The 14,126-nt window shown below is 34.1% G+C and overlaps 1 protein-coding gene across 1 annotated transcript; it reads right to left on the bottom strand.

Annotated features, from left to right (window-relative positions):
- Positions 1 to 6,182: 6,182 nt before the first annotated feature.
- Positions 6,183 to 8,929, bottom strand: LOC132170760 (S-adenosyl-L-methionine:benzoic acid/salicylic acid carboxyl methyltransferase 3-like). Its single transcript, XM_059581857.1, has 4 exons — positions 8,797 to 8,929; positions 7,607 to 8,011; positions 7,252 to 7,506; positions 6,183 to 6,819 (listed from the first exon to the last, which is right to left on the bottom strand). Exons 1-4 carry the CDS (start codon positions 8,869 to 8,871, stop codon positions 6,460 to 6,462), a joined length of 1,095 nt encoding a protein of 364 aa, XP_059437840.1. The 5' UTR covers positions 8,872 to 8,929; the 3' UTR covers positions 6,183 to 6,459.
- Positions 8,930 to 14,126: the final 5,197 nt, after the last annotated feature.

Here is a 14,126-nt window from a genome sequence, read left to right as displayed (position 1 = left end):
GTTTATAGCACCGTCTAGGTCTTGTGGAACAACAACATTACACGAATTAATGTTTGATGCCCTGACGTTTGCTTGATATAGAACGATGTACCTGAAAATGACCACATTAAACGCTGGGCCGCGGGCCCAGCTTATGACCGCCCGAGCCAGCGGGAATATCAGGAGCCCAAGTCGGCTCAAGGAAGCAAGCCCATCGGCCACAGAGAGGACTTGTCAAGGGACTAATAAGCAAATGAATTGGACGGGCTATATTTACTCTCACATGCATCCCAGTTGACTTGATCAGAAACTTACAGGAATCAATGGCAAATGATCCTTCTTTCAGAACCACGGATTTTATTTATGATGGAGATGCTGTATATGATTATTAAGGGATGTCGAAGGAGTCCTTTTATTTTATTATTTTATTATTATTATTATTATGAAGGAGTCCACTTTCTCTTCCTCTAGATCAGATGCATTTTTTTTTTTTTTTTAATTTCTTTGAATGTCTGTCTTCGTTAATTACCATGCCTTTATGTTTTTTGTTTTTTTTTTTTAAGTTTTCCAATTTTTTGTTAAGGAGAACTCTGTTTGTCTGTTTGTTTGATTGTAATTTTTATCATTTGATTTCAGCATGGCAAAATTAACAATCACAAGTGGCCATTCATCTTCATCTTCATAATTATATACACAATGGCCAAAATCATATACATAACTCGGATGCTTGGCAACGTTTTGATAAATATATCATATACGTACATAAACGATAATGTGATTAGGGAAATACCTTATATATTGCTTTGGCCATTGCAGCATATTGATTTGTAAGTATAGTTGTTGGCTGCTTCCTTGACCTTGCACTTATAAAAATTATAAATAGCTACTTAAATGACTTTATAGCTTCATCGTAAAGTAATGTTGCACCAAAGATAATTATTTGTTAGTGATGATTAACCCCAATGAATGGTGCACAAGGTCGACCTGTCTTATTTGTACTATAAGTTGTGTCAAAGCATATCACATCACTAAAGTGTTTATAATCAACCATTGATATAGTATTTGTCCAAAAATGTTCATGATAAGTTCATTGTCGTCAAGTTGTATTGAATAAAAATAAAATGAATATCTAATTGCATCTTATGACATGAAAAATACTCCATCAGAGTGCAACCATCACCTTTCTTCAAAGCCATCCTCTTATATTGTACGAAATTTCTATAGCCAACATCCCAAAAATCAAGATTTTCACTACCTCTAGCATGCATGCTCAACAAATATTATACTGTATGTAATTTGTTTCATTGATATTACAGGCTTCTTAGTAGAGAGCTGCTGTTATACGGTATTGGCAAAAACCATGGGTTTGTTGCCCACCAATCAACACGTGACACGTCACCAATACAAGAAAAAAATGCAAAAAATTAAAGTGGGAACAAAACACATGAGAGCAGCCAAAGGGAAGGAGCTAGGCCACGTGAGCAGCCACAAGGGGAGGAGCTGGGTGGCCGGCGAGCAACCCCAGCCACGGGGTGGACGCGTCGGTCACCCCCAGGCCACGGTGTGGTCTGCGCGGCCACCCCATGGCCACGGGGTGGCTCGCTGGCCACCCCAGATCTGGCTGAGGTGGCTACGCGCCACCCCTAAGGGGTGGAAGCGGCGTTTTCAGGGTGGCGGCGTCAGGCGGAGTTGGGCGGCAGGTGAATGTGGGAGGAATAATATGGTGTTTTGTTCTCATTTTGAATTTGTGTGCTAAGATGAGGTGTCAACTTATGAGTGGTGGGCAGAAAACCCTCCCTTTTTGCCTTGACCGAATGGAAGTTATTCCCTTCTCAGTATCATTTGCAACAACTTTCTATGCAGATGTAATATGTCATGATGATCTTAAAATGTGTTTCATTGGAGAATGTGCAAACTCGTGATTATGTTGCTCGTGAAAGGAAACAATTTCTAACAAATAATTATTTTGAAGTTAACAAGTTATTTGTGCTAAAACACCCTACACGTGAAACCACAAGATGAACCGATGCTTCTTTTCGTCATTTGTCAAATACACGTTTACCCTCTTCTAAGCAACAAAAGGTCTCTTCTTTTAACAATTATTGAATTTGCTCGCTTCACTAAATGTTTCTTAACACTAAAGCCTATTCGGTGAGCATAATCTTTGTAGAAATCATATGCATACACTATCATCACAATCAAATTTTATATAACTTTTTGGTACTTCAACAAATTCCATATTTGGAATGTTTGATTTGCTTTGGCTTCCATAAGGAGGTTCTTGTTCATTCGATACATTGTCCAATACACATCTTTCACCAACATCAATCATCTACAGTGAAAATATGGAATATTTGTAGGGAAAGTTTGCTATAGATATATAAATAAATTCATGTCATGAAACTATATTTGATTGAAACTATGCACCTCTATATTTGATTCTTTGGCCATCACTCTGATATATTAAATGAGGAAAAAAAAAATTAAAAAAATTCAATGGCCTAATATACCATGAGCATAAATGATCCATAAAGGAAAAAAGGGTCATTTGCTTTTTGCTTGCACGTATCTCAAATTGGTTCATAGGTTTTTTTGGTTTCCATATATTTGTCTTTTGCTAGGTAACGTTACTATAAAGCTTGATTTTATGGCCTTCAAAATTCAATAATTGCTTCTCCACTCTTACAAGTTGTACGTGGAAACTTGATTAGTGGGTTATTCTTTTGTTTTCCCTTTTTTTTTTTTTCTTTGGAAATATTAAAAAAAAAAAAAAAATTAAAAAAAAAAACAAAAAACAAACTTTGTGGAGTTTTTCAAGCTTTGATTTTTATTAATGGATTTGATTTTTTTTCTTCTGCAACTGCCTGGTTTGAGAGAGAAATTAGCTTAGAAGAAGAGATGATGGCTTGAATGAGAGATTAGGTTAATTAGAAGAAGAATATTTTAAAAACAAGTTGAAATTTAACACCTTAAATTCATTTAAAACTCATATGTGTCTTTCATATGATTTAAAACACTTTTCGTCTTATTAAACCGGTTTGTATCCGTCCCTCGTTGGTTAATGTACAAGGGTTTTCCATAAAACGGGTATATGGTCCAACTGTAATTTGTGGGCCTAAAATATGGGATGTCTTTATGACTTTATTGTTATATTTGTGTCTGAATATCTCAGCATAATATGATAATATTACCTTTATTATTATTCTATATTATTCTGAAAAGTTCATTCTTTATATATATTTACTTTACATTACATTATTGCAATATCTCTGATTGATTATAAAGCGAATTAAGTCGTCTGTGCCAGCAGAAGGCTTTTTTTTTTCTCCACTTCTTTTTAGGAAAGGGAACAGAAGAATCTGTTTCTTTTTTTGTTTTTTCTTTCCGCTTTTGTGATAAAGAGATAAAGCCCAGACTGTCAATATATGCGTGCAATATGGTGTTATTCAGGGATAACTGCACACAATGCTTAACAGCTTGCAAAAGTTGTTTGAGTCTGTGTGTAGAAGAATCAGGCTTTTTATTTTTATTTTTTATTTTTAAATCAAATCAAATAAGGAAAAACGGATTACAGAATAAAACAATTAAAAAAGAGTGGGCAACCCGACAATGAAGCCCAAATGATAAATGCAATAATAAATTTTGGATTTGGTCCAAAATGACCAGACAACAAGCAATGGTTTTGTCGATAGTTTCAAAAGAACTATAAACAAGCCATGCATTTTTTAGGGCCACACAAGGTGGTTTGCAAAAGAAATCAATGAAGAGTGAAGAGTCCGTTGCTGTAAAAGCAAGACCACCATTAAATGGTTGTTGCAAGGCTGGCACTGTAGAAAACCGAATTGAAGCCGTTGAAGGACGACTACCCGCATCTAAAATCTCTCCCCTGTAAGATCAAACAACTTCAATACAGGGAGATTATAACCCACAAAAAATAGTAAATACAGCAAAAACCAACATTAAGTACAAAAAATATCAAATACATAAAACAGTAAAAACAGCACAATAACCCCAATGGTGGGCATGGCGGAGGAATGTGGAGTGATCCGGCACGTGAAGACCACGCACCATGGCGTCGGGGGATGGGGACCACCATAGTAGATATGCATAAGCAGCGGCAGACGGTGGTAGGCAGAACGCGCTGCAAAAGGTTGGACATGCAGTGGTGCATGTGGGACACGCTACAGTGAGTAAGATCTACTCGCGGGCGCGTGCTTGCCGAAAGGAGACACGGCTGGTGGCAAAAGGAAGAGAAGAGACCCTGGATCACGATGGGATGGAGCGTGAGATGATGGAACTTCCTGAAAATTCTAGATCTGATTTCAACAAAAAAAAAAAATCAAACCAAAAACTTCAAAAAGGGGGTCGATCTAAGGCTGAAAGCGACTGGGGGAGGTTGGAACCTGGTGAACTGCGGTGGAGGAGGGATCAACCGTGAGGCTTGTGTGTGAGTCATATAGTCGTGAGTGAAATATGGTTAAAATAAATCTCACTCGTTTTTTTTTTTTTTTTTTTTTTTTTTTTTTTTACAATTTTTTATTTGAAGGTAAGGATTTTATTGGATTGGAATGATGGTCCAAATTTGCACATAGGGATTATTTTGTTATATATGCATACTACATGAATTTATAAGCTCATTTTAAAATCAATGGATTTTTTTGTCACAAGGTCAAACTACATAGACGAATTTAGATTTTTTTCCTAATAATATTATTAACAATAGATTATATTTATTATTTTAAAATGACGGCAGAATTTATACCTCTTATTTATTTATATATATAGAAAATGAAGAATTTGATCAATTATCTCGTAGATATAGTTTTGGCCAAGAAAACGTTGTCTTCTAGATATTATCTTATCTTGAAAATGATTTTATGTCAAAAATCTTTAAAATGATTTAGTGGATATATATATTGTACTTTATAGCATATTGTACTTTTAGATATTATCTTATCTTTATAGCATATTGTAGTTTTCCGCAAGCCGATTCTTGCCATACATGGAAAATCGTGAAAAAGTTGTGATTGTGAATAGTGAGCATGGGAGGACATTCTCTGACGAACGTGCATTGAATAGAAGTTACAATATTAATTAATATTCAAATCAAAGGGCCATTTCAACTATCATCGAGTGAATTTGAAATCATTGAATAGAGGTTAGAATATTAATTTAAATTTTGAATAATTTTTGATATTTTAAGAAGTGTGATTTATTTTTTATTTTGTAAGAGATATTTTAAAAAATTAGTTTTATATTAAATGAGTATATATACTATAAAGAAATTGTATGCTGTATTTTTTGTTTTTTGTGGGCTATTATGTGGTGTTGGTCCTTCCATGGCTTCTTTATGATTTTTTGCAGTATCTTTCTTACAACAATTATTGAACTGCGATTGTTGTTTTTATCGCTTGAAATTTCTCATCGAGTTTTTTTTGTCATTTGCTACTATCTTGTGTGGCCCTTAAAAAAGTCCGACTTATTTATGGTTCATTTGAAATCATGGATGAAATTATTGCTTAGTATTTATTTCTGTTTATGTACTTTATTTTCATTTGAGCTTTATTGTTAGAGTGTCCATTCTTCAATTCCTTGTAACCCGCTTTCCCTCGTTTGAAATAAAAAAAAAAAAACAAAAGTTCTTATTGATTTTTTACTAAAAGGAGATTGTATTATATAAATAGCTTTAGGGAGTTTTTTAATTGTAACTTTAACCAATTTTTTAAATAATTATATGTAGTTAATCTTAACAAAAAATTGGACACAGTATCAAAGGTATTCATGCTGTCAAAATTAAACAAAGTTAATTAATATTGAAAAAACTCTTATTGAGAAGTTTGTTTGATCAAAACGGGAAAAAAGAGAAAAATAAATAAATAAATAAAAACTCAAACAAAAATGTAGCACCTCTAGATTTTATAAGGTTGGCAACTTGAGATGGGTCAGGTACGTTGTTGTCTTGTCGAACGAGTTTTTCTTTTTTTAATCAGATGACGAGAAAACAGAGGAAGGGATTGTCTTGTCGAGATAGGTATATGCATCCTATATGCCTCAACATGAGTTGAGCTTATTTAATTAATTTGGTTAATTTTTTTAATCTTGACGCGACATGTTTAAATAATTAACAATTAGTTTCCATGGGAGTGGTCGTTCTGGACTTTCTCCATGGAGAAAATGTGCTCAATAGGAGTCGATGAGAACCATCCAAGTCAAATTTTCACACACAATTTTAGTACATTAAAAAAGGTAGCACTAAAAGATAATTTATTACAACACTCCGGAAGAAACTAAAAAAACAACAACAGCTTGGACTACCACACGCTATTATTAGTCAGCCATACCGGAGTGTTTCATTCGATGAAAACACCCTAATTCGACTAACATTATATATTAATTAATAACCTTATAACTTCAAGATATTTTCCTTTGACTCTCCATGAAAGTGAGATCATGAAGATTTATTTATTGTCTTGATCATGATCATCCTCTTTTTGTCAAGGAAATGGTCACATTGATAAACTGAGTCTTCTCTTTGGAAAGGCGATCAGAAAGAATTTCTTTGTACCTGCGAAAAACCTCTTCAATGATTGCATCTCCAAAATGACTAATAAGCAAGGGTTCAGCCACAGCTCTCATACACTTTGCAACATTGTATCCACCGTCAGAAAATGCATCCGACGAGCTGAATCCACTGTCGTACGCATTCCAGTTGACTTCAGACACCTCCAGACGATCAGTAGAAAAGGATCCTTCTTTTACAACTTCAGATTTCACTTCTGATGGGGATGGCGTGTATTGAGGAATATTGAAGGAATGTATTTTTTCTTCTTCTATGAGGCCCTATAATATTGTATACATACAACGTATGCTTTAGCACAATATATACATATTGATGGAGTACAGTGAAGTATGGATAGCTCATTGTGTGGGCAGAGAAGCAAGCTGGGTATATATCAAATGGGACACGTGCCGGCTTAATTTTGCCCCGCACAGACAAAAAGTGTTGTGTTTGGTAATTCTTTTTGCTTTTGTTACCGTAATTGACATGGATTAATCTGGTATAAAATTTTAAATTTTTTGTATTGAAAAGCAAAACAAGTTTAGTTTTGTAATGATTTTCTTTATTTAATTTTTTTTAAAAAAAATTATATAATATAAAAAGTGAAAAAAAAAAAGAGAATTTTTTGATGTTAATATATATTTTAAGAAATCCCTATATAGTGAGTCCCGGTATATTAATTTTCATGGATTAATTAAGTGCTGTAGGGTTACCTCGGAGACCATGTCATTGAGTGCCAAGGCCAAAAGCTCCCAAATGTAACAACACTCTTTGCTAGATGGATCTTCACTGCTTCTCCCCAGAAAGGTTAAAACCATTCGCCCTCCCGTCACCAACTCCTCTGCACGACACTTCAAAAACATTGAAAAATCTTTTTGAAATTGCCCGTAGTATGCCCGAAGTACTCCTGGTGGGCTTGTGGATGCCATGTAAATGTTCCCTTTATTACTCTCCAACGCTTCAGGAACCTAGTGATCGATCAACAGTAACATTAATGTCTACGTACATATATTGTATTAAAAAATTTAAAATTATTTTCTGTTTATTCTGTTTATAAGATTAGTTAACCTGAGATAACCATTGGAGGCCATAAGAAGAATGGACAAAATGCAGGCTCTTGGTGGGAAAAAGCCTGCCGTAGAAAGAACCAGGAACTCCGGAGAAGAAACAGGGACCAGAGCCAGGCCCCAGTTGCTGGCTCATTTTTTTCAGGTAGCTTGGCAACGACTTGAAAATGGAGTTGAAGTCGTTCCCTGGAAGGTCGTTCAAGAACACTTGATATTCAGGTGATTGACGGCCTAGGTTCCGGCAAAGCTTGTCGACCACCTCGATAAGTTCAGAAACCACGAAAAATGTGTTTGGTCCGGAAGAACAACCCAAGTCTGCGATGGCTAGGCTGCTTGGCGAGCTGCTGCAGTAGAGATTGCTTATAGCTTCCTCGGCGATGGGCTTGGTCATAGATATTACTTTTTGCTGTCCAAACAAAGAATTTTAATGAGTTAATTCTTGCATATGAAATAGCAATAACGGTTTAATTAATGATTATATATATTCTAATAAATTATTTGTCCCGATTGCAAAAACAGTAAGATTATTGGCTAGGCAAAGGAGTAGACTTAGGAAGTGGGTTGGAATGTTGCAGATTTAATTGATGTGAGAGAAAAAAGTGAAAAATTTTGTTTTGTAGTGTTTTTTTATTTGAATAATAATAAAAAATGAATGATATAATACAAAAATTAAAAAAAATTAAAATGTTTTAATGTTAATTTTGTTGAGAAATGGTAATAAATAGCGACAAAGGAGACCCCAATGGCTTTATAATACATGGGATAAATTTTTTTTTTTAAAAAAAAAGTCACTTGCAAAACTAGGTTATATATATATACAGTGAGACCTTTTTTTCTGGGCTATATATCTTGCCAGCGTGAATAACAGGCTCAAGTGATCGTATATAAGCAACCTACGGACGCGTTATTATTGCTTCTGAGTTCTGTGAGATGACTAACGCAATAACGAGTACGTGTACTTCTAAATTCACATATTCAAAAAGTAGCGTAATATTCTTCTCTGCAGAAGTGAAATAATATTACGGATCAAGTAGAATCAGGACAACACACCAAAATAAGGCAAGAAAAGCCGTAACATTTGGCACAAAATTCCAAAAGATTTAACACATATTTTTACATGGCATTGGCCTGACTTGAACCCTGCGTTAAGTTTGTAAACGTTAGCGGGAGCTAGCGGGTTGCTGAGTTTACCTGAACTAGGGAGTTGCTTGCGTAACTGGTATCTCCCATTCCTCCATTCATGTGAAGCACTTGAACAACTTCCATCTCTCTCTCTCTCTCTTGTGTATAGCTGGGTTGCTGTGTGAGTTTGAGCTGATTGGGTTGAGGGAGAGGTGCCCTATTTATAATCGAAGATAGCAAGCCTTTTCAAAAGAACTAGTGGTCACGGACACACGATTATTTTACTCTCTCTCTCTCTCTATCTCTCTCTCTCTCTCTCTCTCTCTCTGTGTTGGGGGTATCTTTGCTTGTGTCAGAGCGAGAGGTACTCTACTAGTGGACACAATAATTTTGGTTTTTTTGTTGCCCAATAAATTTGAAAAAATTAGAATAAAAAATAATTGTAAAAGGGGTAATGAGTTTACGCCGGCGTGCATAAAAAATAATTAAAATAGCTTTTCCTTTTTTTTTTTTTTTTTTTTTCTTCTGGGTATAATTGATAACACTTGTTGGTATTGGACAATGGATAGTTAATTAGGTACGAAGATGTTTAAATTTTACTCCCTTAAAAGTTTGGGGCGATTTTCAATTCGACCACTAATGTTTCAATTTTTGCAATGCACCCCTCAAACTTGCAATTTTTTTTTTCAATTTGACCAATTTCATCTAAAAATTTTCATATTGCTCATAATTTTTTTACTTTTTTATTTTTTATAAGAAAAAAAAATTTGGGGTTACAAAAATGGCAAGATGGCCAAAGAGCCACCTCAAATGTTTTTTTTATAAACCGTCTGAATTAACGCCTTTGACTAACAGAATAAGGGTTTTGAACATAAATTAGTAGTTCATGAGGATCAAGTATCACAACTGGTAGTTCATGGGATAAAGTGAAAATGCATTGTATTTCATTGGAAGAAAATGTAATTACTCCTTAAATTTTTGTTTAAATTTCTCCTGAAATATGAACACGTTAATTTAAATGAATTCAACCTTAAGACGTCAAATTAAATTAGTATTTATTCTAGAAATTTAGAATTATAAAAAAATAATAACTTCAATCACTCGAATCTCGATCAATCATTTAATAAATAGAACATGAGAAATAAGTTAGCTAGAAAATGATACTTAGGTGTGGGACCCGCACAAAACGTGAAATGTGCCTCCGGTACCATCATCCAGTGTGACCTTCGGCAGTATGTGAACGCGTATGGCTAAAAAATTCCTCAGCGTCCATTTTCAGTGCTCAGCAATGACGGACTGGGTTTCAACAGAGGAGGGACCAAATGTCGAAACTTCTTTGATATAGAACCAAGTGGACAAAAAAGATTAATATCTGCGGTCGCATAATTCAGTTCCGTATACATGTGTTACACGCAGACAGTTACACTGAAATAATGTTTAGAAAAATCTTTCTCTCGTGCATTTTTTTGTGGTTGAAATTAAAGAAAGACTTCCCGCCGATAAAAAAAGTAGACTTACTGTTTTCACCGTACGTTACGTATCATCAATCTTTAACTAGATTTTTTAAAAAAACATCACCGTCCAACATTTTTAAATTCACCATTAAAAACCGTCCAATAGGGATCCGGTAGTTAGATTCCATAAAATACAGTCTCTTTATTTGACTAGATCCTTTTATTTAAAAAGGCACCTGGATATTGATGGAATACTTTTCAGTCCAAGAATTTGTTACTCAGCAACTTTCTTACTGGGTAAGTTGTAAATAACCTAATATACGGCAATGAAGTTACTATAAAACAAAAACAAGATCAGAGGATTTTCGGTTGAAGTTGAAGACTCTCCGATATTTAAGTTAACATTTTTATTTTTGGATACGAGAGATAGTGAAAATTTATCTCTAGTTATACATGAACCGGTGTGTATTGAGTGAAGTATGCGAAAAATGAAAGCGTGTGATGGTTAAGAGAAAGATGTGCGAGAAAGAGAAATGAGGGTTGTAAGACTGAAATATTCAAAACGTGTTTCTTTAGGTCTCTACTGGAGACATTTTGTCTGCAGAAAGGAGAGAGGACTCCTTCTTGTCATCTATTCTTCTATTTAAGAGAGTCAAAGTGAAATGCATATGTGTCATTAGGTGAGTGAGTGATGGCATATTATAAATAGGCGTAAAATGGAGTGGGTCTCATTAAGGATATTTTTTCCCCCAACAGATATGGTTACTATAAATGACATTTTTTTTTTGAATGAAAATATGCATTTTGGACACATTAATTTGATAGATTGGGTTGAAACTTTTCAAACTCAACTAATTAATTAAGAAAAACTTTATCCTTATTATAGGACATTGTCCAAAAAATTGATAGCCAATTTCGTCACGCAGAGAAGCTTCGCAAACCTCATACAAGTGATGTCATCACATTACATCGCTCGTTCCAGTCATACACCAGGATAGAGAAATAATCAAAGAACCTTATAACAACGTTAATACATACGGTGAATTGGTGATGCGCCACGCGTTTTATATATGTCCCTCTTGTATAATTCTGTCATTTTCTCGTGTATCATGCAACAGGGTTGCGTAAAGAATATGGGAAAAGAAAAGGCCAGGACAAAGAATTGGTAGATAATTGGTAATCGCCGAGTTTGACGTTGAAAGCAAAGAAGGGACCTCCGGCCGGGAATTGAAAGCTAAATAAAGAAGTAGCTAGACAATTAATTTAAATTAATTCTAGTACTAGGATTGTGAAAAGGCCGAGAGCAGTTGAGTTTTAATTAAAAAGTTTAAAATTGGATTAGTTAATTTTCGTTCAAGTTTTTGAGCGGAGTAGTACTTGAAGTTATTACATGTTCATGAGCAGATTGATTAATACTTAAATTTATACCCTTTTATGAATATGTGCTAATTATTAGTTTATTCGTTCGTTTGACCTTATTAAATTATTATTTATTTTAAAAATTAAAACAAAAATAATGAATTTCCCTTGGCGAATTAATCATTTAATTAATATTTTATCATTCCCCCTAATGTGTGAGCTCAAACTCTTTATCAACAAGTGTCATTCATCCCTAAGAGGTAGCTCAATCGGTTACGAACCATGTCTCATGAAGCAGAGATTATTAGTTCGAATCTCACTCTCCCTCTTGTGTAAACATGTAAAAAAGAAAAAGAAAAAGTGATTCAACACGTAAAATATTTAATTAAAAATATTGGATAAATTGTGGATTCAAGATTGAAACTCAAGACCCCTCCGATACTATGTTAAATTATCATTTATTCTAAAATTTAAAATTAATAGAAAATAGTGAATTTAATTATTTAATTAATATTTTAGCAAGCCTACGATTTCATAGGCGAAAAAAGCGGTTTGAAAATGTGAAAAAATTCAAGTTTTTAAATCGCAAGTAAATAGGTACTTTTAAAAACAAACAAATTTTAAAAGACAAATCGCAATTTTAAAGCCGAATCAGATTTTAACAAATACTTAACTACATTTTTAAAAATTACGTTCTTATTAATTGTGTTTTGAAACCGTTAAATCAACCGTACATGATTAACCCTTAATCTTGTACTCCAATCTTCTGTTTCAGCTGTTGATCCCTTGTGTAACTTCCAAATTCTCTCATCCAAAAAGAACAATTAATGTAAACTTCCACTGCCTTCGGTTTGTTGTTGTGTTAACTGTTGAGGGCCTGCATACAGTTACAGTCGCCTTTGCAAAGGAAATAATGTTTAGAAAAATCTCTCTCGTACATTTTTTGCGGCTGAAATTAAAGAAAGACTTCCGGCCAGATAAAAAAAGTGGACCTATTGTTTTCAGCGTACGTTAGGTATCAAACTTTAACTAGATTTTTTTTTGAAAAAAAATCACCGTCCAACTTTTTTAAATACACCATTGAAAAAGACCAATGGGTCCGGTAGTTAGATTCCATAAAATACAGTCTCTTTATTTGACTAGATCCTTTTATTTAAAAAGGCACTTGGAAATTGTTGGAGCATTTTCAGGTCCAAGAATTTGTTACCCAACAATTTTCTTAACGGCTAAGCTGTAAATAACTCAATATAAGGTAATGATGTTACTACAAAACAAAAACATGATCAGAGGGTTTTCGATTAAGGCCGAAGACTCTCGGATACTTAAGTTAGCATCTTTAGTTAGTTTTGGATACGAAAGATAACGAAAATTTGCCTCTAATTATCCATGAACCAGTGTATGTTGAGTGAGGTATGCGAGAAATGAAAGTGAGTGATGGTCGAGAGAAAGATGTGCGAGAGAGAGAGATGAGGGTTGTGAGACTGGAAGCTAGACTTAAGACGTGTGTCTTTTTAGGTCTCTGCCGGAAAGACCTTGTCAAGAGAAAGGAGAGAGGACCCCTTCTTCTCATCTCTTCTTCTATTTAAGAGAGTTAAAATGAGATGAATATGTGTTATTAGGTAAGTGAGTGATGGCATATTATAAATAGGTGTGAAATGGAATGGATCCCATTAAGGGTATTTTCTCCCCCTAAATGACATTTTTGTTGAATGAAAATATGCATTTTGGTTTTGGACACATTAATTTGATAGATTGGGTTGAAACTTTTCAAACTCAACTAATTAAGAAAAACTTTATCCTTATTATAGGACATTGTCTAAAAAATTGAAAGCCAATTTTGTCACGCAGAGAAGCTTTGCAAACCTCATACAAGTGATGTCATCACATTACCTCGCTCGTTCCAGTCATACACCAGGTTAGAGAAAGAATCAAAGAACCTTATAACAACGTTAATACATATGGTGAATTGGTGATGCCCCACGCGTTTTATATATGTCCCTCGTGTATAATTCTGTCATTTTCTCGTGTATCATGCAACAGGGTTGCGTAAAGAATATGGGAAAAGAAAAGGCCAGGACAAAGAATTGGCAGATAATTGGTAATCGCCAAGTTTGACTTTGAAGGCAAAGAAGGGACCTCCGGCCGGGAATTGAAAGCTAAATAAAGAAGTAGACAATTAATTTAAATTAATTATAGTATTAGGATTGTGAAAAAGACGAGAGCAGAGTAGTTGAGTTTTAATTAAGAAGTTTAAAATTGGATCAGTTAATTTTCGTTCAAGTTTTTGAGCCGATATGGTGAAGATATTATATGTTCATGAACAGATTGACTAATACTTAAATTTACACCTTTTTATGAATATGTGCTAATTATTAGTTCATTCATTCAATTGACGTTATTAAACCACTATTTATCTCAAAAGTTTAAACAAAAAGAATGAATTTAATAATTTAATTAATATTTTATCATTCTCCTTAATGTATGAGCTTAAACTCTCTATCAACAAGTGAGATTCAACACGTAAAATATTTAATTAAAAATATTGGGTAAATTGTGGATTTAAGATTGAAACAAGACTTCTAACAT

This window comes from Corylus avellana, chromosome ca2 (genome assembly GCF_901000735.1).
Source record: "Corylus avellana chromosome ca2, CavTom2PMs-1.0".
NCBI lineage: Eukaryota > Viridiplantae > Streptophyta > Magnoliopsida > Fagales > Betulaceae > Corylus > Corylus avellana.
The sequence above is the reverse complement of the archived record's forward strand: the minus strand, read 5'-3'. Positions and strand labels throughout refer to the sequence as shown.